Genomic DNA, 25,091 nt, shown 5'->3' on the forward strand with positions numbered 1-25,091 from the left:
TGTCTTTTGCTCTTTCACACCTATTGTGTGGTCAGTTTCCATTCTTGAGACACAGTTTTGACCATCTAAGTTTGTTCAGCAACTTCTTAAACAGTGATGTTTTATTGAGCCAATTTTATTTGCATAGATGGAATAAGAGATGCTAATTAAAATATAAATACCTACATATCGTATGGCCCACAAAAGGTCACTGTGAGTGGATGAAAGATGCAACTTTTTATTCCTGCAGAGACTTGGTAGAAACCCAGAGGAGCAAGTCTCCTCTGTCCTGCATTGCTGCTGTGAGTCGGAATCGACTCAATGCTAGTGAGTGAGGGCATCACTCTGGGTCCTAGGAGACAAAATGGCCGGGCTCTTGGTGCTTACATGTTTAAGGTTAAACAATATTTCTTTTTGTCGAGGTGTGATGTAGTCCTGTTTTCCTTAAGCAAAACAGGAGATCCCAGATCCGTGTTCGAGAACTCAGTGGACTGCATATATGAAGTGAATCCATGTTCCCCAATAGGGGCCATCACCCCAAGTTAAATCACTTACTTTATATGGAGGGAAAATAGTTACAAAATAAATTTTTCAATGATATCATGGTAGAAGAGAATACTGATTCTTATAAAAACTTTTTAAATATGAAGGGCCTTCAAAAAGTTAATGGAGAAATTCCATTGTCTTTTAATTCTATTTTTCAAGAGCCTTTGAATTCCCCTCAAACATACTTAGATTATATAATGAACTAACTAATGGCATTTTGTATATATTTAACTATTATTCTAAACCACAATAGAGGTGGCTCAGAAGATAGGGCTCTCACTCTGCCTTTGAAGTTCTCAGCATTCATGGTTCGATAGAGCAGTTCTACTCAGCCCACGTGGGGTCGCCGGGGATTGGAAATGACCTGATGGGGACTAACAACAACTGGTCTCAGTAGTTTTATAGAAACAACTAATTACTGTGTCCTTAATTTCTGTAGAATCTTTATTACTAATGATTTGCTAATTTGCAACGTATATTAAACTTTCATTAAGATTACTTTTTCTTAGAAGGGATAGTGTCATTTACATACTATTTAAGAAAATTTTTTATTTCTAGTTTGTACAGTAAAAACAAGTAAATTGATAATTATCACTAGATCCAGAAAAGGATTTTTTGTTATATTTTATTAAACATATTAATCATCATGTAGTCAGTGATTAAAGCATGGAGTTTTCTATTTATGAGCCAAATTTATTTTCTATTTATTTTCTATTTATGAGCCAAAAAAGGTTGAAATCTAAAATTATTATTTTGATTTAATTTTCGGTTCGTAATTATGCAGTCAGGTAAGCTTAAAAGCCTCATTGTAAGACTTGTCCTTCTACTATAAATTAAGAATATCCATTCTTTATTGGGATAGCATTCTTTCGATGGTTCCTTCAGAAGACTCAATTTAGAATCCCTGTGTCATAGCAGGGGCTTGGGAAAAGTGTTAGCAACAACCAGCTAATGATAAAACTTAATGACCTGCTATACATCTAGTATGAATTTCGTGTAATAACCAACCGTATCAGTGAGGAGGGGAATACAATGCTTCCATGAAGACATTGCGTAAAGATCGAGTCCTGGAGCCCCTTGACATAAGAACTGTCATCGACAGTACAGGCACCAGGAAACCTCAAGGTTAACCAAAAATTTATCCCACAAAATGTACATAATAACTGTCATTATATGATAGGGATAAGTTACATCTGAATAAAATATTTTTAAATATCAAACGAACAGTTATTAGTCTTTGTAAATGAATATACCATATGTGTATTTGTGATCTAATGTCACAACCCTATCACAAAACTCAATTGGCTGAAATCACAACCATTAATTATTTCCTCTTTGGACCGTTCTTCTATCTGGTCTGGTTGTTATTACCTGGGTTTGCTGAACGGCTGACACACATGTTTTCTCCATGTGTTTTTTCATCCTTCAGAGCAGTGCGTTCTCAACCTTCCAAATGCTGCAACCCTTTAATACAGTTCCTCATGTTGTGGTGACCCCGAACCATAAAATTATTTTTGTTGCTACTTCATCACTGTCATTTTGCTACTGTTATGGATCAAGTGACCCCTGTGAAAGGGTCACTTGACCCTCAAAGGGGTCGCGACCCACAGGTTGAGAAACTCTGCTTTAGAGGTTTCATCCTTTATTCCCATGCAAATGAAGGCATCAGATAACTGGCCCCCCATTGCTCTTATGCAAGCTCTGGTGAAGCTGAAGAAAATCAGAGCAAGTCCCTAAGAGCCAAAATGTGACTTGGAGTATATCCCACCTGAATTTACAGGCCATCTCAGGGACAGACTCATCTAAATCAGCTGAGTTTTGAGAGTACACCCAGGATATCATGCATGAAGAAAGCAAAAGCTCATGCAACAGACAGGAATGGAAAAAGAAAAGACCAGTGTGGATGCCAAGAGAGACTCTGAAAGTGACTTTTGAACATAGAAGAACTAAAGCAAAAGGAAGAAATGAAACAAAAGAGTTGAACAAAACATTTAAAGGGACAATTGGAGAAGACAAAGTGTGTTAGGCTGGGTAGACTAGAGAAATCAATCTGGAGACACGCATATGTATAAAAGAAAGAGCTTTATATCCAAGAACAATTGTATAGTGAGAAAACATTCCATTTTTTAAATTTTATGATTGAACTAATAAACTTGATAGAACTTTGTAAAACTGTGTTTCATAGCTTCTAATCAAACTTGTTATTTATCATTAAAATGTATTTTCTTTCAACTTCTTTATGCTATTCTACAACTGCAAAGAAATCTTTCCTCTTTTAAGTTTTTAATGTTCTAATTATTTAAAGATGTATTACTTCTAAAAATCTGTGTGTCTGGTGTTGAAGATTTAATTCTTTTTCTATTGATAAAGAGCATACAAAACACATCCATCATATTTGAAACATATTTATATTTTCTTGTAAGCGAGTTTGCTCAATGCAGTCTCCTTCATTCATTCTAACTATCGTCAAACAAAATCATTTCTGCAGGCACGCACATGTGCATGCATACACAACTGAAATGTAGGTTCCTGAATACATTATAGAATTCAAGGCAATTTAGGAGATCAGCAGAGCTCTAGTAAATATTTTTGATGTCCCAGGAGATCTCCTACATATCAACCTACCATCACTCCTATTCTTAAAGGATTGATTAAGTATTTTGTTAGAACAGAGTGCTATTCTTCACATAGTGGCTTGATTCATTTGGTTATTTTCATACTATTTATCTGTTTTAAGAACAAGACATGCACCCAGAATTCTTTACATCATGTGTAAGAAGAGCTGCGCACGCCGGAAAAGAAAAAGAAGCATTTCGTTTATTTGATCTCATACATTGAAGGCCCTTCCTAAGCTGTTATCTTAGAAAGCAAACTTCCCTCTTTACTAAGCCATTCAAATTAAAACTTGTTTTAACTAAAGATAGGAAAGAAGAAACAAATATACAGACAGATAACCCCCCCCCACCCCCGCTTGTTTGAAGTACATTTATCTTTTTTAAGTAACATACCCTTTAGGGCACTTGTATATTTGTCTACAAGTGGCATATAACACCGAAGATTCAGAAAATACCACATACACACATAGACACAGTGAGAGAGGAGCTTTGGTGGCATTGAGGGCTATGCACTGAGTGGCTAACCACAAGGTTGGTAGTTTGAACCCATCAGACACACCAAGGGAAAAAGATGAAGGCATAAAATTTTATCTTTTCCGAAACTGAAAATGGGCCGTTCTACTCTATCCTATAGGGTCCTGTGTGTCTGATGTGACAGGAGTGCAGCGATTTTTCTTCTTTTTCCTCTTTGGGGAACAGAGAGAGCTAGCAGCCTCCGTGCTACAATTTTAGCTGTAGATACAAACGTACCGGTCAGCAAAAAGCACAATCCATGCTCCTTTAGCACATCTTACTGCTCAGTTGTGACAATGTAGGAATGGGAAGGTCAAGGCGTCAAAAAATGTGCAAGCAAGATCAGTTATGAAAGTTTCCTCGTCTGGGGCTGGTCTCCATTCTGGTGGGCACAAAATTATTTCTTGAATGATTTTAGCAACAGTCGGGTCCTAGTAACATACAACACAGAGGATATCAGAAACACACACACACACACACACACACACACGCATGCACATGCACACACACACACACACACACACGCACAAATGTAAAATGAATGAGCTGGAATGACCTCTTCTCTGAGGCCCAACAGAAGTTAGCTGGCTGGGTCAAATAATCAAAATCAGATTGGCAACAGTTCAGTTCATGGGAGGTGTCAGGGATACAAAACAAAAGAGGATCCATTTAAGAACCAGCTTACTACAGACTGCTACAAGAGAAAACACACACACACACACACACACTCAAAAATAAACACGCAGAAGCAGTCAGGGAAACTCAAGAAGGTTGAGCCTGGGTTCCAGAGGTCATGTTCTGGGACTTTTGGGACAAGACGGGGCTTTAATGGATAAATTCTCAGTGGAACCTGCAGCAGTAAAAGAAAAATTCAGAAACAAGGGTATTGATAAGGATATATATATTAAGAATTTCAAGGGAAATAGAATTTGAACTTTAGGGAGATTTGGGGATAAAACTAGCCACTATATTAAAAATGCAACAGGTGTGCACAGAACAAATCACACACAGGGTTACTAAGGTTACAGACAGTCTGCTCAGGAGTTTTCTCCCATGTCTGTCCTCACTGCACAGAATATTAATCCACATCACTGTTACAGGGCTTTCCAGAGTTTATGGAATGATTCTTAGCTTCTGCTAAGTGTCTATGAACATACCACTGCACTTTAATTCCAATCGATGGAAGGTATTTGGAAATAAAAATTACTTTTTGAATAGTGTTTCATAAGCAGATATCAGTGCCATATATTTTTGAAATAATATTTAGTTTGTGAAAGTTTCTTTGACAGGAGAATTACATTGAATAAACTTGCTCTACCTTTCACATAAAAAATAATTTTTTTCATCAGATTCTCTCTTTTGAGTAATTGTTGATGAAATTTGACAAAGTCATTTCCTTATTGGTTTCTATAGATAAGGGTTAATTTGATACCCACTATTGGTGGTGAAATATTCAGTCTTAGAGGAACCTTATTAGCATATCAGGATGGTATCTTCCTTGAACTCTGTATTTATTATGTTTCCTATTTTAAAATATCCATCATTGAAATGAATTTAAGACTTCTTATAGAGGTGTTTGTTTTCCTGTTTGCTTATTATAAAAGAGTGTATATTTTATTTCTAGGACAAAAGTTATTTTAAGTAAAAGTGGAAAAAGCGACAGTAAAGTTAAAAGAATTGGACCACATATCGAAATCTTCCAAGTATTCAGAGAAAGGAACCAATTCTTGAACACCAAAAAAATTGTTAGAATGATCATCGTCTTGCAGGCCTATGTTAGGGGGTGGCTGGAACGCAGAAGGTTACAAAGAATCATGATCAAGGTAAGGAATGTGCTCAATGTCTTACTGTGTTAGAATTTCTTCCGTAGACTCAATTAAGCAGATTTCAAATGGTTATATAATTACTATATGTATTTCTCTAAGTAAAGTCTATCTACATTTTTAAAGTTTTGAATTACTGGCTTTGTTTTCAATACCAGATTGTACCAAACTACAAACTTTGAAATTACATAAGCCGGGTTTATCCTTAACTCAGCAATGTGGGGGCACTTACTAATAGCCATGAAGGTGCTATCAGGTTGTTCTCCATTTAAAGCACCTTTTCTACACTTCCATGCAGTTCACTTCTCTTACTAAACACACATCCGCTATCTACTTGAGCGAAACCATGGAACACATTCTAAATCAGTAGTTCTAAACCTTCAATACAGTAACCTTTTAAGACAGCTCCTCATGTTGTGGTGACCCCCAAAACCACAAACTTATTTGCATTGCTATTTCATAACCATAATTTTGCTACTGTTATGAATCAGGGGACCCCTGTGAAAGGGCGTTCAGCCCCCAAAGAGGTCGTGACACACAGGTTGAGAACCGCTGTTCTAAATCATATGCCTGGGTAAACTGTGCCCCAAAGGTTCCTAGGCTTCAATCTTTAATGAACAGAGCTCTAGGCTTTTTTCCCAGCAGCATTGTTCAACCAGGACTCCCTACCCACTGCCACCAAGGTTTCTGAGACTAAATAATTTGGAGCAGACAGTTTAAACTTGCTTTCTTCCTCAGAGTGGCTGACAGGTGGGGTTGAATAGCTGACCTTGTAGTTAGAGGTGATCCACTGTACGACCAGGTCTCACAGGTTCCGTGCCTTGTTAGGCGCCATTGAGTTCGTTCTGACCCATAGTGACCTTAGGCACCATCCTCATATATTCCCATGTTTGAACCATTGTTGGGGCCACACTGTCAGTCCATCTTGTTGAGGGCCTTCATCTTTTCCCCTGACCATCTAAGAAACACGATGTTCTTCTCCAGGGACCGATCTCTCAATTATCCTTATTTTCAATATAATTCATAAAGACCCCTTTATTTAGGTATAGGAGCTATATATATATATTTATTTATTTATATGTACATATACATATATACATAAGCATATTATACATATACACATTTGCTGGAGAAATGGGGAAGCATTTGAATGGCTAAATCTTTGAAAATCTTAACTTTATGTAAAAGTTTTACTATGAATCAGGGATTTGGGAAACCAACGATACATAGTTGGCACACCTGTCTAAGCCAATTCTTAGGAGAAATAGCTTTGCAGTGCACCCCCCAAGCACATCTCTCTTATGCTGTTAGAAGGCGAGCCTGTAGCTGACACCAAGGGTAAGATTTATGCAGTAGGCAAGGGGAGAGAAGATGGATCAAAAAATACCTTGTAAGGATAGCTCCTATTTAAAGGAATAGTTGTATGGATAAGTTTCTAACTTATCAGAAACTAAGATGAGCTAACATGTCTTTTTCTTGTCATGGTAATTTCTTTTTAATTTCATATTTTCCAAAAGGAAGCCGGGGGATATTTCAAGAGAGCTTCTCCTATTGGGAAATTTATTAGCAGAAGTTTATTTTCTAGTTTAGGATTGAAGGAGGGCATTTTATAATTGTAGAGGATCTTTCCATTGCAGGTGATATACCAATCAGAATATACACTTGCTGTATTAGCCTGGGTACTTTAGAGAAACAAATCCATAGACACTCATGTATAAGAGAGAGTTTTATATAAAGGTTAAGTGCCCATCAAGAAAACATCCCAATCCAGTTCTGCCCAAACCCACAAGTCCACCATTAACCCGTATGTCCGACACCAACCCACAAAGTCCTCCTCCATCTCACAAAACAGACTCAATGATGCCGACTGCAGGAGGAAAGCTGAGTCAGTGAACAAATAGCAGGGGTCTCCACACAACTGCTCCAGCACCCAGGGCTGTATCGGGATAGGCCCATGTGGCTTCTCCTTGGGGATGTCTTGCAGGAAGTCAGCCTTGCAAGCTGAAGCAGGGAACTGCTAAGGCAGCTGCACCCTGGTCTGACCATCAAAAAGCAAGAGACCTGAGAACTAGAAAGGAGAGTCTCACCGACCAATTTATCTCTCTGCCCTTCAATTAATCCCACATGTGTTTACAGCCAGGTTGGCACAATAAATTAACTACCTCACTTGCTCATTTATAAAAAATCAAGATAAAAAATAATTAGATGACCTGGATATTTTTATCATCGCCATCATCAAATATATCATTATTATCATATCTTTATCATGCACCCACAAATGTTAAATCTTTAAAAATCTGAGAAAATCATGGTTCCTGCCTATTTCTGATTTTCAAAAGATCTTGCTCATGTGCAATCTTAACTTACTGCAAAGGTTTTATATTTGAAAATTAAGGTTTAAATCTATGGCTCGTGTGCTCACTGAAGGTAATTATCTCCTTTTAAGTGCGTAGAAAGATGCACAGACAATCCACTCTGTAAGTAACTTTACTTCTCCCCACTCTCCTTGGGAGACAAGAGGACAGACAGGTGAGAATGTTTCCAGGATTTCTTGATGAAGGATTTCTGAATTTCAAGTCGCAAAGCTAGATAATTCCGCTACAGTTTTCTCTCTAATACTGTGTTTCCTTTTGCTTAGGAGTCTTGTCCCTCTTGCTAAGAATTTTTGCTAAGAATTTCCTGTGACGCTAAGGTTGGTTTTAGGCATTTATTGGATATGCTGTCAGTCTTTTTCTGGTTCTTTATAAGACATTTACACCACTTGTAGAATTGTGTTGTTGTTTGTAGGTGCTATTGTTACATCAGCTCTGCTTCAAGAGTGATCCTGTGTTCAACAGAATCAATGCTGGTTGATCTCAGCACCATGCTCACAGTTTGTATGTTACAACTCATTTTTGGTTACCACCGGTTCTATTGAATGGAAGGCCTTCCTCTTCTTCCCTGACTTTCTATTTTACTAAAAATGATATCCTATTCCAGGCACTGGAAATACCGAAATTATACCAGTAATCTGTCATAAGTGCCACCTTTAATAACAAGGGGAATACATTTTTTCCCTGAAAATTTGGAAGATCTGACATAAGGCAATCTTGATATACAGAGTAAGGTAAGAAGGATGGCTAATTTGAGTCCTTCATATTTTTAAAAATCTTGTCTGACAATTAAGTATACTGTATCTTAATGAATAATTTTCCACAGAATGAAAGACTCAATTGCTATTGAGTTGATTTTGATTCACAGTGGCCCTATATAGGGTTTCCGGTGCTATAAATCTTTATAGGAGCAGATACCTTCTCTTTCTTTTGTCAAATGCTTGACTTCTTCCATTTGTGGGTTTGAACTATGTTAGCAGCCAAGTGCTTAAACCACTGTGCTACTAGATTGTCTTTCCCATAGAATAGAAGGTGAGATAAAGACTGTTGGAGACATTTTTATAGAAAGTGTTCACACCGATAGGCATGAGACACTGAAAAAGGGAAGGCCAGGGGGAAGTTCATAGAAATTGTTGAGGAATCAACCTCTATGAGGAGAAGAACTGGTTGCACCTCTGCTGCTTGCTATTAACATCAGCTAAGAAATTGTGAGTATATGTGGATAGACAGACTTGTACATTATTCTGGCAATCCAGATTTCATTCAAATACTCTTTTCTAACATCATAATTCAAAAGCATTAATTCTTCGGTCTTCCTTATTCATTGCCAACCTTCACATGCTTATGAGGTGATTGAAAATGCCATGTCTTGGGCTAGGTGTACATTAGATCTCAAAGAGATATCTTTGTTTTTATAGTTCTATAAAGAGGACTTCTATGGAAACTTTCTGAATGCAGTAATGCCCTTTGATTTCTTGACGTCTTGCTTCTGTGCGCATTGATTGTGAATCAACTTCAATCTTTTCTCCATTTATCACCGTGTTGCTTATTTGTCCATTTATGAGAATGTTGGTTTTCTTTATGGTGAGAAGTAATTTATACTGAAGACCAAGGACTAATGTATTGGAAATACCCTTTTTAACAACATAAACAGTGAAGATAGTTGTGTACATCATCAGATGGAATGCACAAGACTGAAGCTGACTGAATGTTTGTGAGATGATGGAGAAACTCAAAGTCATAATGGAGAACAAAGCCAGGCCCTACCGAGGAAGAAAGCACCAATTGTCCTCACAAGTTCAAGTTGAATAGCAAGAAAACATTTTAAAGTTAGAAGAGCCAAAGTATGGTCCTGACTATATTCTATGTAAATTTAGACATCTTTTCAGAAATATATTTGATGCAGGGACACCATGTTGTAATATCAAATCAGTGGTTCTCCATATGGCTTCCACGAGATCAAATAGCCGCTAAACAGAATCCCAAGTGTATCTTCATTGAGTTGATTCTGTCCCTAGTGACCGTGCAGGACAAAGGAAAACTGTTCCTTTGGCTCTTTGCTTTTGCATCCCAAATCAATAAAAATAAGTCCAAAGTCATGAGGCTTAATTTAAAATGCTTTGTAAATGCATATTGTGAATATCTTACCAGCTTCTGATTAGTTTTAGGGAGAAAATAAGAACTGTCATAGTGATTTATATGAAACCTTATGTTTTATAATACTTATTTTTTTAAAAAAAATCTACCTAACTAGTAATTCTCATTTTTTAAAAGTAACTGTCTTCATTTTTAGGAATCAGTATGCTTCTGTTCCTATAGTCCTAAGTAAAGAGTATGTTTAGTCTAGTCCATTAAATCAAATTTATAAACAACAACAAAAAGAAAGAATCCCCAGCTCCCCCCAACCAGTCGTCTTATCCCTCACAGTGACATCAGGGGATGATGTTTGAAGCTATCAACAACACTCTGGTGGCCAGTCTGTCACTCTCGCAGTCTCCAGGTCTTGCATGAGTGAGTTCCTACTCCTTACTTTCCTGAATCCTATTGCCCTTCTTAAACTTTCAGTATTATTTGCTACAACCTTCTCAGGAGTACTAGGCTCCTTTAAGATTGAAATAATTAAAAAAAGATTGAAATAATTTAAACGCTTTTCTTACTCCTAAGATAGTATTAACGAATGCCCACATTTTCAGGGAAAGGTGGATGGGGTGAAGAAAATGCCACTTTTTTTGGTGATGATTATAATCCTGAAACAAGCTGGTATAATAAAAGATCATGGGCATTGGACTAAATAAAAATTTTCAAGGACAGTATTATGTGAATAACAAAGTAGTCTCCAGAAATTTCATAGAATAATGTATATTATGAAAAACTATGCATGGATTTCAAAAATCTTTTGCACCCAAATGAACTTATACTAACTTGTTTGACCCTGTCTAAACAGACTCTATTTTGAAGCACTAAGAAGGAGAATGAAGAGCTCCGAACACAGCAATGAATTCTTAATAATATGCCTATGTAGCACTGCTGATTAAATATAATGATGCATGAAAAACCCTGGGGAAAATGTCTACACTCCATATACTATTTCACTTTGTCCTAAAATAATTCTGTGATGTAGATGATATACCTATTTTGTAAATACAGATATTTATAAAATGAAGAAAACTCTAAAAAATTAAGTTATTTTCTCCGTCACAAGCCAAAGGAGACATAGCTATTATTTAAATCTACATCTTTCTGACTCCAAAATACATGTCACATCAACCTCTTGAGCTACTTTAACTCTGGCCTAATGCTTCCCGATATAAAGTCAGACCAAGACCGATGGGATTATTAAATACATCCATAATCTGAGAAACTGGATCAGGGACGAAATGAAAGGTGAATCTGAGATCTTAAATTATTAACTTGTGAATTTCATAGTAAATCAAAGTCGAGGTTATCTCACTCCGCAAGGCCATTCTGCCATTCTACTCCAGCACTACCTATCCTCTGGGGTCCTCAAACTGCGGCCACGGGCCACATACAGCCCCGCCAAGGACATTTATCCCGCCCGCCGGGTGTTTTTGCTTACTTCAAAATAAGATATGTGCAGTGTACATAGGAATTTGTTCACAGTTTTTTTTTTAAACTATAGTCCGGCCCTCCAACGGGTCTGAGGGATGGTGAACTGGTCCCCCTGTTTAAAAAGTTTTCTGCTAGTTCTTTTAGGGTCCTTCAACATGTTCATTGTCATACTTAATTGGTGACAAGTACTGTGGCACACATCGCTGCATCATTTCTTAGATTACCATGTGTTTATGCAAATGATACACATGTTATATGTTTGTTATTTGCATATAGGTTTGCGTGTTGCAAACCACACAATTCCTTTGTACTTCAGTTTTCTATGCATGCCATATGTATTGTGGCTACATATATATTATTTATATGGATACATTTAATGTGAAAAAATAGGTATTCTTCCATTCCGCCCTTGCTAGAATTCCCACTGATCAACTTTAACATAAAGAATTGTAACAGCCTTTGATTTGGTCTCCTTGCTTTTAGTGTACTCACGGCTAATCTATCCACCTTAGACCATTAAAAAATACCCTATATTTTAAAAATGCAGCTCTCATCATCTTATTCTATTTCTTATAATTTTTGATATGCTTAAAATGCAGAAATGATAAAATATGAGCTCTCTGAAATCAACCACATAACACTGTGATTTTGTCCCCTCCCTTGTTCAGTTCCAACCCACAGCACTTCCTTCTATGTGCATTGTGCTTCAGCACACAGCAAATCCTTTAACTGCCTTCTCTTTGGTTTGCAACCTCTTCCCTCAGAGTGTCCTCTCCCCCTTATCAACTGAGAAACTCCAAGTAATCCTTGAAGCTTATGAATGGAGGCACTTTTCCTGAGCCATCAGACAGAGCCCATCTTTCTACTCATTTGGTTGTTATTGCGCCAATTCTCTAGATTGTGATCTGTTTATATGGTTGCCACTGGGCACTAATAATTTTTGGAACAAAACTGGGAGAGATCTTTTAATTTTATATCCAAAGCACCACACTGTTTTGATATGTAATAGAAAGTCTATAATTTAACTACATATTTGCTTTTTTTGTTGATTTTCATGTTCATTTATTTGTATATTATTTATTTCAGTTAATTAGATTACAAATGCCATGAGGATAAAAATCTGTCTCTGTCTTGTTTATATGTGTAAACATCTAGAACATGTTTGGCGGATGGTAGCAGTCACAAGTCTTGATTGAATGGATGAATATTGTTCTACAATATGTAATTGAGGCATTTCTCTGAGCTGGCTAAGAATGCAAATACACATTTGATGATACCGTTTTCTGCTGATAGAGAAGCACAGTGTCTTCCAACAGCTCTGGGAATTAGTCTAGAAAGCCCAGAGGGCAAGACTGGGCCCAAGATGAGCACGAAATGAAGATGCTGAAGAAAATGTTGAATTTCTAGATGAAAGTGAAATTTGAGATGGAAAGAACAAAGGCACTTTTAAAGGATAAGGACCAATATAGATTATTGATTTCTATTCAAATAAAAAGAATTGACTTTAAAAAAATTTTACTCTTAGCATGGGCTTTTGTACATTAGAAAGACAATCTGTTGTTATGATTAGAGAGTTGTTTTAGCTACTTTTGCGAACTGCTAGCAGGAAAGTCTTGCAAATGCAATAAATAGTATGTCCCTTGCCTATGTGAAGGGTTGTTCTTATGGGAATTCTTGATAGCCTTGCTGATCTAGAAATTGTGCGGCACATCATTGGCTGATTGTTAGCATGATTCCCTCCACTGGAAACGTTTTATAGTCATATTGCTTGTCTTCAGAGCTTGCTGCCTTCGACAGTGACTGCTAAAATATTGCTTTAAGAATCTCAAGGGACTCAAAATTCCTGTGAAATGCTCTCACTTTGAATTTACCTGGAATAATGAAGAAGCATTGGCTCTTCATACGAGTTATATATCAGGGGACCACAGAGATCCCCATATTTAACTATCCGCATTCTTTCTTTCCACCATTCAAAATGTTTTTTTCTGTAAAGAAAAATCCATGCATTTACTTTGCATATATTTTGGTGTAATGAAGATCTTCTAATATTTTTTAAAGACATAAAACTGCAAAATAGTTTTCTCAATGCAATGCTTTTTATGATTGTGACTGTTATTATTTTTGTCTGAAAATTTATAATTCTAATTTTTACAATTGTCCTCAGTGAATATACCCAGTTTCTATTTCCCAGGACAATTTAATAGTTGATGTTAGCAATAAGGGAAAATGTTTGGGACTGTCTTTGAATAACTATTTGTTTAATTTTTTTTTAATTAGCAATTCTAGAAAAGTGAGCTTTAAGGTTACTATAGCAATAGTCCATGTATAGGTTAGTGATTTTTAATTTCTTGGATATTATAGAATCCTTTGAAAATTTGAGAAAGTATTTTCTCTTATCTGAAAACATATGACAGAAACAAAACCAAAATCTGTAACACAGTTAATCTTGTACAAAGCAATTCTATTACGTAAATGTGTTAGCTCCTAGATACTTGGAGAGCTATTTTCCTTTATTTCTGTTGGAAGAAGTAAGGCCAGAGTGCTCCTTAGAGCCAAGGATGGCAAGACTTCATTTAATCTACTTTGGATATATTTTCAGGGGAAAGCAATCCCTGGAGAAGGGCATCATGCTTAGTAAAGTGGAGGGGCAGTGGAGGAGGAGAAGACCCTCCAGGAGATGGATCCACATAGTGATGAATCAAGGGGCTGAGACATAGGAACAATCCGGAGGATGGCCAGACCCCATGCAGCGTTTTGTTCTTTTTTGCATAGTGTTGTTAGATGCCTGACTTGATGGCACCTAACAACAACAACAATGTATTTTTATTGGATAATAGGCTCCAAAAGTGTTGTTGGATTTAGTGCCCAGCCTGGTTAGCATGATTTCTCAATGACATAGCGGATATTAGTTGTCATTTGACCTATTCTGGTTGTTAGGCCCTTCAAGTTGGCTCTGGCTCACGTTGAACCTATTCATAGCAGAAAGATACACTGCCCAGCCCTGACAATTGTTTTGTCTGAGCTCATTGTTGCAGCTACTGTGTGGACCCATCTCATCAAGGGACTTTGTCTTTTTCCCTGCCCTTCTACTTTACCAAGCAGTGCCATTTGGTATTTCAGTACCTATGCTTCTTAGTCATATGCTACCTCTTGAAATGTTTGACTGTTAAAAAGTTCTTTTTGGTTTAGTGACTGTGTATTCATTACATATTTGCTTGATGCTTTCTGCATTGTTCAATAGTTTGCACATAAGGTCTTTCAATGTTTCAAATGAAGGCTGACGGTTTTTCGTCATTTCTTTCAGCTTGAGATATGTTTCACCTGTTCTTCCTCTATGGTTTTTCTATTTCTAAGTTTCTGCACATTTCATTATAGTACTTTACTTTGCTTTCTGGAGCTACACTTTGGAATGTCCTGTTCAGCTCTGTGGCCTCATCAGTGCTTCCATTTATTTTATCTGCTCCATGCTCAAGAGCAATGGCAGAGTCTCTTCTGATATCCGCTTTGGTCTTTTCTTCCTTTCTGGACTTTTTAATGACATTTCCCCTTCTTCATGTATGATGGTCTTTATGACATCTCCTAGCACCGTAGGTCTTGTGTCATCAATGTTCAATGAGCTAAAGCTATTCTTGAGATATTTTCTAAATTCAGATGGGTTAGACTCAAGTTTGTATTTTGGCTCTTCCGGACTTTTAATTTTTCCCAACTTCAAATTGAACTTACATATCGACAATTGATCGTCTGCAGCAGAGTCAGCCCCTGACTTTTGTTGTGACCCCCAGACTTAAAGTTCTTCATGGTCTCGTCCCACAGATGAAGTCAATATGATTCCTGTGGATAAATGTTTATGTTGTCGAATAAAGGACATCATAAGTATAACAAAAAATAATGCACCCACGAATTGGGTGAAAAAAAATGACACTTATTTGAATTAAGAGGAATGTAAATTATAAATAAAGTATAGGAACTGTATCTTCAAAACCAATCCTGGGACTTACTAGCTCTTGGACGTTGGAAAAATAATTTACAGATTTTAAGTTTAATTTTTTTTCTTTTGCAAAAAATATCATACAAAATATATCCAAGGGAATCTGACTCAGAGCAAATTTTGTAACCTTAAATATATTACTAAGCAAAAATTAATGAAAATAGTTGAAGTAAATATTTCTTCACCATGTCAAGAACCTGAAAATATATATAAAAGAAAACACAAAATAATAGATGCATAAATTAATGATCCAGAAGTTTTAAAATGTAGAAATAAATGAATCCATTAATTAAATAGAACTGGTCACTTAGAAAAGACAAAAACTGAAATAGATGGACTTTCAGTACTTAAATTGTCTTAAATCTCTAATAGGAAAATGTAGAAAATGTGTATATAGAAAAATGTAGACAAAGTAAAAAGATAAACTGATGAAGCAAAATTACTTAAATGGGTTAGATTTTAAATAGTCAAATAGCTGTTAGAATCTAATCAGAAAAAAAGAAAACCTAGTGAAAAGTAGTTGTGTTGGGTCAGGTTGTCTAGAGAAACAAATCTAGTGACACCCAAATAAGTATAAGAAAGGGCTTTATATTCAGAAGTCATTATATATCAAGAAAGCTCCCCAACCCAATTTCAATTAAGCCCATTGGTCGGATGCTAGCCAGCCCCGCCTGGAGACTTACTGAGCTGCAGACCGATGGTGCAGCAAAGTGGAGCAGGATGCAAGAAGCTCACAGGCTGGTGAGAGGAAAATCACGTGGAACCAAGGTGGGTGGAACATGGCAGGGCGCTAAGGAATCTTGTGGCCCGTGCTCCAAATGGGAGGCAGGCAGAGACTCAGCAAGCAGGAAGGTGAAGGGGCAGAAAGAGGGAGAGAGGTTTCTAGTTTCTCCCTTATAAGAAAACCACACCCCCAATGAGGCATAATCAGGTTGTTACCTAACTGACATGTTTGATTCCACCCCTACACTTTCATACAAATTCAAGTTGACATAAGATCTATCTACCACTGTAATTAGACGTTATTTCTATTTAAAAACTTTTCTTAAAATGCTGTGTTCTCAGAGTAGACCGCATAAGGAATAATTATCCATTATTTAACAATATTCTAATAGGACACTTTTTGTCATGCAGAATATTATAGAAATTTAGCCATACCCCTATGAAATTTCTATAAGATGATATATCATTAAAATCTCTAATGTATGTGCAGGTTACAAATCTAATGCTAAAACAGTTCATGTCTGTGGTTCTCTGAAACTTCAGGGAGAATATATTAATTATTGTGTATAACTAGTCACCCTACAAAACAATAATAAATACATCTATGATCTAAGAAATCAGGTCAAGGACGAACGGGAAGAGGCAACATCAGATTAAAATGAATGGAAATATATAAGGGTCCTTACTTCCTATATTATTATTTTTTAGGCTTTATATCATGGACCAAGTTTGAAATCAGTTTTAGATATGTATCGCCGAGCAATCCATCGTGTTAGATATCGACTTGGCCTTTGGAGGACACGACAAATTGTAAACTTCATAGAACTAGAGGAATGGATGGACAGGAAAAAATGTAAGTGTTGCTATTTTACCTTTGATTTTATGTGGAAACTTAAGCATTGGAATTTTATATGTAATTTCCTAGTAAATACCTTCACATACAGACATTAGATACTTCATATTGCTATAAGCTATTTACAGTTTAAGGTAACTTCTGATGTACTTGAACAATGGACACTGAACAGACTAAATGCGAGCTGTCCATTGTTGTTATTCTGGCTATTTACCCTGGAGTGAATATCAATTCAAAAAGATCTCATGTACGCAGACTAGGATTGCCTCCCAAGTTCTCAAGATTGTAACCTTTTGGAAGCAGCTGGAAATACTGTTTCTGACGAGCCTCTGGGTGTTTGGGGTGCTTCCCATTTGCATCTATTTTGGGTTTTTTTTTTTAACACAGCCTAGTATTCCATCATGCGTATGTACCATCGGGTATTTTTATATTTTTCTACTGATGGACATTTAGGCTGTTCGCATCTTCTTTTTATTGAAAACAGTGGTGCAATAAACATGGGGGTGCATATGTATGTTTGTGTTTTGACTGTTACTCTTTAGGATATACATCAATCACAGGGATTGCAGCATTATATCGGATTTTTATTCCTAAATGTTTGAGGTAAATGATTTTTACAGTGGTTCTACATGGCCTCTCCAGAATTTCTATTTTCTGTTTTTGTTAACTTTTCTGTCCGTACTGTGTAAGGTAGTATCATTTTATGGATTTGCATTCCCCAGATTGTGAGAATTTATTCATGTGGTTACTCATTGTTTGAATGCCATCCTTTGTGAACTGTCCATATCCTTTAGCCACTTTTTAAGTTTTAAACTAAACTAAAATAATTTAATAAAATTTTAATTTAATTAAATTTTTCTAATTGAGATGTTGTAAGTTTCTATAGAGTTTAGAGATCAGTTGTAGTAAAAAAAAATTCCCTCCATATTATGAGTTCTCTTCACCATTTGATGAAATATTTTGATACATGCATTTTATTTTTAGTAGGTCCGAGTCATCTATTTTGTAATGTACCCTGGTTCCTTTGCTGTGTTTCATAGCGTGTCTATGCCCTTCATTAGCGTGCTTAAGTTAGTCTCTATTTTCTCATTGATGATCTTCATAGTGCTGGGATTTATACTTAGGTCTTCAATACATCTTGGATTGGTTTTTGTACATGGCTTGAGGTTTGGACCCTGTATGTTTCTTCTGCAGACGAAGATTCCATTTTGTAACCACCATTTGTTGGCAAGACTAGTTCCCATTTATTTATTTATTTGTTTGTTTATTTGTTGAGGGGGGTCAAAGATCAGTTGTCTGTAGGTGGATGGATTTATTTGTGGGCTCTGTTTTCTAGTCCATTGGTCTGTGTATTTATCATTGTCCCAGCAGCAGGTTATTTTAACTTCTGTGGTTGTGTAACAGGTTTGGAAATCAAGAAGTGGTGGTTGGGGGTGGGGGGCTGCTTCTTTGTTCTTTTCCTTAAGAAACTCTTTGTGTGTCTTGGGTCTCTTCCCTCTCCAAATAGATTTGCTGTTTTTAAGTGCCATCCAGTCCGTTCCAACCCCTACCCACATTATGCACAAAAGTAGGGAATGCTGCTCTGTCCTGCACCACCCTCACTATTGCTCCTAGGCGTGGCTCCTAGGCGTGAGCCCATTTTTGAAGCCATCGTGTCTTTCCAAGTCCCTGAGGGACTTCCTTTTTTTTTTTTGCTGCTCCTCTGCTTTTGCAAACATGATGGCCTTCTCCAGGCACCGATCTCTCCCGACAACATCTCCAAAGTATGCAAGACAGAATCTCACCATCCTTGCTTCTAGTGAGCAGTCTGGCTGTATTTCTTCCAAGACAGATCAACTGGTCCTTTTCGAAGCTAGTGGTACCTTCAGTAGTTCCTACAGCACCACAATACAAATGAATCTATTCATCCTCAGTCTTCTTTATTTAATGTCCATTTTTCACATGCATATAAGACAACTGAAAATATTATGGCTTGGATTAGGAACACCTTTGTCCTCAAAGTACCATCCTTGTTTTTCAATACTCTAAAGCGATCTTGAGAAGAATATTTACCCAGTGCAACTAGGCTTTTGATATCATGACTGTTGCTTCCATGAGCATTGCTTGTGGATCCAAAGAAGACAAAATCCTTGAGAACTTCCACCTTTTTGCCATGTGTCTTGATGTTACCTACTGATGCAGTTGTCAGGATTTGGGTCTTCTTTATATTTGTTGTAATACTAAAGGCTGTAATCCTCAATCTTCATCAGCAAATGCTTCAAGTCCTCCTCACTTTCAGCAAGCAAGGGTATATCATCTACGTATCAAAGGTTAATAAGCCTTCCTGCAATCCTGATGCAACATTCTTCTTCATATAAGCCAACTTCTCTGATTATATATTCAACAAATATTTCTGCTCAGATCTAATAAGGATGGTGAGAGGATACAACCCCTTTGCACAACTTTGATGATTTTAAATCATGCATTTTTCCTTTGTTCTGTAAGCACTACTACCTATTGATCCATGTGCAAATTCCATATGAAAACAATGGGTTGTTCTGTAATTCCTATTATTCTTTGAGCTATCCTTAGTTTGTTATGATGCACAAAGTCAAATGCCTTGGCATAGCCAGTAAAACACAGGTAAATTTCTTTCTGGTATCCTTTGCTGTCAGTCAAGATCCATCTGATATCACCAATGATATCTCTTGCTCCATGTTCTCTGCTGGGTCCATCCTGAACCTCTGAGAGCCCAGTCAAGGTACTGCTACAATCTTTGTGGGATGGTCTTCAACAAATTTATACTTTCATGTGATATCAATGATATTTTTGTATGGTGTGAACATTCTGTTGGGTCACCTTTCTTTGGAAAGAGTGCAAACATTGATCGCTACCAGTCAGTTGATCAAATAGCCGTCTTCCAAAATTTCTGGCATAGATGAGTATGTGCTTCCAATGCTTCATCAGCTTGTTGGAACATTTCAATTGGTATTCCATCAATTTCTGAACCTGTTTGGAGCTAATGCTTTCAGTGCAGCTTGAACCTCTTCCTTCAGCATGATTGGCTTGTGCTCGTATGCGATATTCTGAAATAGTGGAATGTCAGCTAGTTCCTTTTGATACAGTGACTGTATTCTTTCCATCTTCTTTTGATGCCCCTTGCTATAATTCAATATTTTGCTGATAGAATCTTTCAAGATTGTAATTTGAGGATTGAATATTTTCTGGAGTTTTTTTGTTTAAGTTATGATGGATGTATTCTTCCCTGCTGGTTTTCTAACTCTAAGTCTTGGCACATTTCATTACAATATTTGACTTCCTTTCCTGAGCAGATCTTTGGAGTCTTCATTTCTTCCATTTGCCTTAGCCAGTCTAGCTTGAGAGGAATTTCCAGAGCCTTTCTGACCTCTACCTTGATCTTTCTTTCATGTCTTCTTAAATACCTTCAGTTTTTCTAATATCTCATTGGATAGATGTAGTCAATTTGATTTCTGTATATACCATCTGGAGAAATCCACATGCATAATTGCCTTACAACTATAAATAAATTTAATAACTATTTTTCCCTTTTATTTGAAGAGGAAGTTTGGAATCTGTATCAGAATTGTGTTGGATGTATAGAATACTTTGGATAGTAGTGACATTTTCACAATATTCAGCCTTTATCTCTATGAAATGGGATATTGTGTCATTTAAGTTGGTCTCTTTTGGCTTCTTGTAATAATGTTCTATAGTTTTCTATATGCAAATCTTTGGTTTCTGGTAGGTATATTCCTAAGTATTTCATTTCTTGTGTGGCTATTGCAAGTGATATTGTTTTCCTTTATATTTTTCAAAGCCCTTTTTAATTAGTGTACAGAAATCTGATTGACTTTTATGTCATATATGACCTTTATTTTGATGAGAAATGTCCCTTCTATTCCTATTTTTGCTCATTTTTAAAAATCAGGAATGAGTGTTGGATATTGTCAAATGTCTTTTCTGCATCAATTGATATGGTGATGAAACTTATTCTTTGCTTTTGTGTGTGTGTGTGTGTGTGTGTGTGTGTGTGTGAATTGCTTTAACTGGTTTTCTAATGTTGAATGATCCTTATGAGCTTGGTATTCATCCCGCGTGGGATTCATCCCACTTGATCTGGTATATTATGATTGTGACAGATTGTTGAATTATGTTTGCAAGGTGTTTGTTAAGAATGTTTGCATCAATGATCATATAGGTCTATAGTTTTTTATCTTGATAATAACTTTGCCTGTTTTTTTTAAATCCATGTTATTCCCATTGCATAAAATGAATGGTAGTTTGTTGTCCTCTATTGTTGAAAATATCGTGTTGAATGTGTGTCCTCTCTTCACTGATTGCGTGACAGCAGTCTCCAGTGACGTCATCTCGCTCTTGTTGCGTTTTTATTGGGACTTTGAAATGACCTTATCAATCTCTTCTATTTTATCAACAATACAAAAGGTGGCTACACACTTGTGGTTCTCCAAATAGAACATACAGACATCAAACGAATTACATCTGTGGGAAGAGACAGTGGAGAAGTTCACTATCAGCAGGTAAAACCAGGCCACGGGCTGATTGTGGATCATCAATTGCTCATCTGGAAGTTCAAGTTGAATCTGAAGAAAATTGAAAGAATCCCATAAGAGCCTAAATATGACCATGAGTCTATCCCACTTAAATTCTGGTAACATGGCAAGAACATATTTCAGGCAGTAAACACTTGGGATAGATGCTTGGTGAGCTGTGGGATGACATCCAGAGCGTAATCCATGAAGAAAGCCAACAGTCACTTAAAAGACAAGAAAGAAAGAAAAGATTAAAGTAGATGTCAGAAGAGGCTTTGAAACCTGCTCTTCAGTGTGGAGTAGCTAAGGCAAAGGAAGAAATGATAAACTCAATGAGCTGAATAGAAGATTTCAACGGGAAACAATAGAAGACATAATAAGATGTTATAATGAAATTTGAAAAGACCTAGAGCTAGACAACCAAAAAGGAAGACCTGTTTAGCATATCTTAAACTTCAAAAACCTTCAGAAACAATCCAAGCCTTGAGCTACCTTATTGACATATTCTATGGACCAAATATTAAATGATGCATTAAGCATAAAAGGAGATGGAATGAATACACAGTGACACTGTACCAAAAAGAACTAGTCAACACTCAGCCATTTCAAGAGGCAGCATATGCGCAAGATTCAATGGTGTTGGAACAAGGAAGAGGTCCACGCGGCACTAAAGATAATAGCTGAAACACAAGGCTTCGGGAATTGATGGGATAACAATTGAAATGTTTCAACAAACCGATGAGGTTTTGGAAGCACTCACACATCTCTGTCAAGAGATTCGGAAAATCTCAATAAATCATGTACGTAAAACACATCTTTTTTGGTATCCATTTCAAAGAAAGGTGGCACAAATAAGTGCAGAAGCATAGAAAATACTAAAAATATCAGATACAAGTAAAATTTAATGGAATATCATTCAATAACACTTGCTGCAGTATATTGACAGGGGCCTGACAAAACATCAGGCTGGATTCCTAAAAGGATGTGGAACAAAACATATCATTGCTGACGTCAGATGGACCTTGGCTGAAAGGTCACCACAAAGATTTTGTGTGTGTGTGTTTTGTTGACTATGCAAAGTCATTCGATTATGTGGATGGACCCTAACACAGTAGCGAAGCATGGAGATGAATGGGAATTGTCGTACACTTCATTGTGTTCGTGCAGAACCCGTACTTGGCTGAAGAGGCAGTTTTACAAATAACACAAGGGAATGCTGCATAGCTGCCTATTGTTATATCAGGTCATAAAATAACTTTGCAAGTTATTCCTCTAATACGAAGGAGAAATAACATTTACAGACAAGGAAAAACTAAAGAAATTTATCAGAACGACCACTTTTGCAAAAAAAACTTTAAAAGGAACTCTATGGACAAAAAATCATTAAGAACAACAGACAGAAACCTAAAAAATATTGTAAAAGAAATTATTATGGAGAAAACATTCCACTGAAGCAATATTCATAATTAAATGGAACTAAATAAATAAAACAAGGAATCATAGAAAATGTTTGCTGTAGAGATAAACAATAATCTACTTTGAAATCGGAAACAAAACTATACAAAATGGACAAAGGAAAACAAAACTTCAGGAAAACAAACAATGAAAACCAGTTGATTAAGACAAACATTAACAACAAAAAATGCAAAGAGAGTAATAAGAAAACAACCAAAGAGCAACTGAAACACAACATGAGAAATCATCCTGAAAATCAAAATCAGTAACACCTTAAAAATACCCACAAAATGACATCAACAAAACCATATTTACCAATAACAACACTGAATTCACCACTTAAAAGATTAGTAGAAGGGATTAAAAACATGAACCTTTAATATACTGCTGACAAAATACATATCTTAGATATAATGATAAACAACGACTAAAAATCAAAGGATAGAAAAACACCCCCCCCCATTCATTTCACTTTCTTCTCTAGCACCCATGGAAGTGATTCCAGAAGAGATGATATTTTAGGTCATAAAGCAAGCATCAGCAAATTAAAAAAAAACATTGAGAAGATGCAATCCATTATTTCACATCATAACAATGAAAAATTGGAAATCAACCATAGAATGCTCAACTCAAACCAAATACGTGGAAATTGAATAACACTTTTGTCGTGAATCAATGAATAATGGAAGAAACAAAGAACACAGTCAAAATTTCCCTTGAAACAACGGAGAACAAAATTATGACATGTCGAAATCTTTGAGACATGGCAAAAGCAGTTCTCAGAAGGCAGTTTATAAGCAATATCTCGACAGATTGGTAAGGCATAAAGCATTAAAACAAATACCTGAAAGCATCAACTACATTCAAAAACATTTAGTAAAATAAGCCATCAGATACTAGAAGAAAAAATAATTAGAGCAAAAATAAATGAATAATTTTTTTCACTATAGAAATAATCAATAAGACAAGAAGTTGATTCTTTGAAAACATTAGCAAAAGCGATATACCACTGGTTTGAGTAGTAGAGTAAATGTTCAATTTTGACATGTCTTGGGGTATGTGTAATCATTCAATAAGGATTCATCTGTTTTTACTCTAATAGACATTTTATTAGATCATTATGTCATTTAAATTCCGGAGCTTGAAGGAGAAAATGTATCATCCCAACTTCTCAATTTGAAATGTGTGTATTAATACCAGCAGATATCTTATCTATTTGAGCTTTATATCCTTCTTATTTCTGAAAGTAAAATATTGACACTAGCTTGGAGGTTTTGTAAAGGTGAGGATGATATGTATACTATTTTAATACTGTGCTGGTCATAGAATGAGCCTGCAAATAAATGTTATTATTTTATTATGCCGACTACCCTTACTGCCCAAGGAAAATGTGTAGATTACAATTGGGGGGCTCCTTTGCAGAAGCTCTAAACATCGAAGTTGAAAGCTTACACTTTTAACACCATAAAAGAGGTTTTTGTTCCCAACTTAATTTTTACAAAAATGGTTCTGTATTAAGTATCCCCACTAGTCATCATTTGAAGGGTCAAAGAGAATAGATGTTAGAGCAGAATTGTACTTCCACAAAGGACTTCTAGGAACATCTTGGTCTTCAATTAATATTTCACAATGGCCATTCATTATAGCAATTTTAAATAATATTAAAATGAGCATCAACCTAAATACCTAATTGAAGGATTTTGATAATAAATAATAGGCATCTCTATGATAGAGTTAATGTGAACTCATTAAAAATATTTACTGGAAGAGATCATGTTCTTGGTAAATTAGCTCAGTCTGTAGATGTTGAAACAGAAAATATAAATATCTAAATTGTACTGTTCTGCACAAATATTAGAAATGTATACTGAATTGTGGTACAAATATATATGTGTGTGTGTGTGTGTGTGTGTGTGTGTGTGCTTATACACACACACACATTATTGAGTTAATTCTGACTCAGAGATTCTATAGGACAGGGTAGAACTGCCCCCTGAGGAATAGAAAGCCTTACCTTTCTCCCATGGAACAGCTGGTAGTTTTGAACGGCTGACCTTGTAGCTAGCAGTCCAACTGGAGTAACCCACTACTCCACCAGATCTGT

The 25,091-nt window shown here is 36.3% G+C and overlaps 1 protein-coding gene across 1 annotated transcript in view; it reads left to right on the top strand.

Moving 5' to 3' along the window:
- Positions 1–25,091, top strand: part of IQCM (IQ motif containing M) — a 417,529-nt gene that overhangs the window by 145,183 nt on the left and 247,255 nt on the right. Inside the window, exons 3-4 of the mRNA XM_045295807.1 lie at positions 5,278–5,476; positions 16,838–16,982. Coding sequence (XP_045151742.1) covers positions 5,278–5,476; positions 16,838–16,982 — 344 coding nt within the window. The remainder of the gene's footprint in view (positions 1–5,277; positions 5,477–16,837; positions 16,983–25,091) is intronic.

This window comes from Echinops telfairi, unplaced genomic scaffold (assembly GCF_000313985.2).
Source record: "Echinops telfairi isolate 266 unplaced genomic scaffold, ASM31398v2 ScPeMD7_5868;HRSCAF=6743_1, whole genome shotgun sequence".
NCBI classification, from domain to species: domain Eukaryota; kingdom Metazoa; phylum Chordata; class Mammalia; order Afrosoricida; family Tenrecidae; genus Echinops; species Echinops telfairi.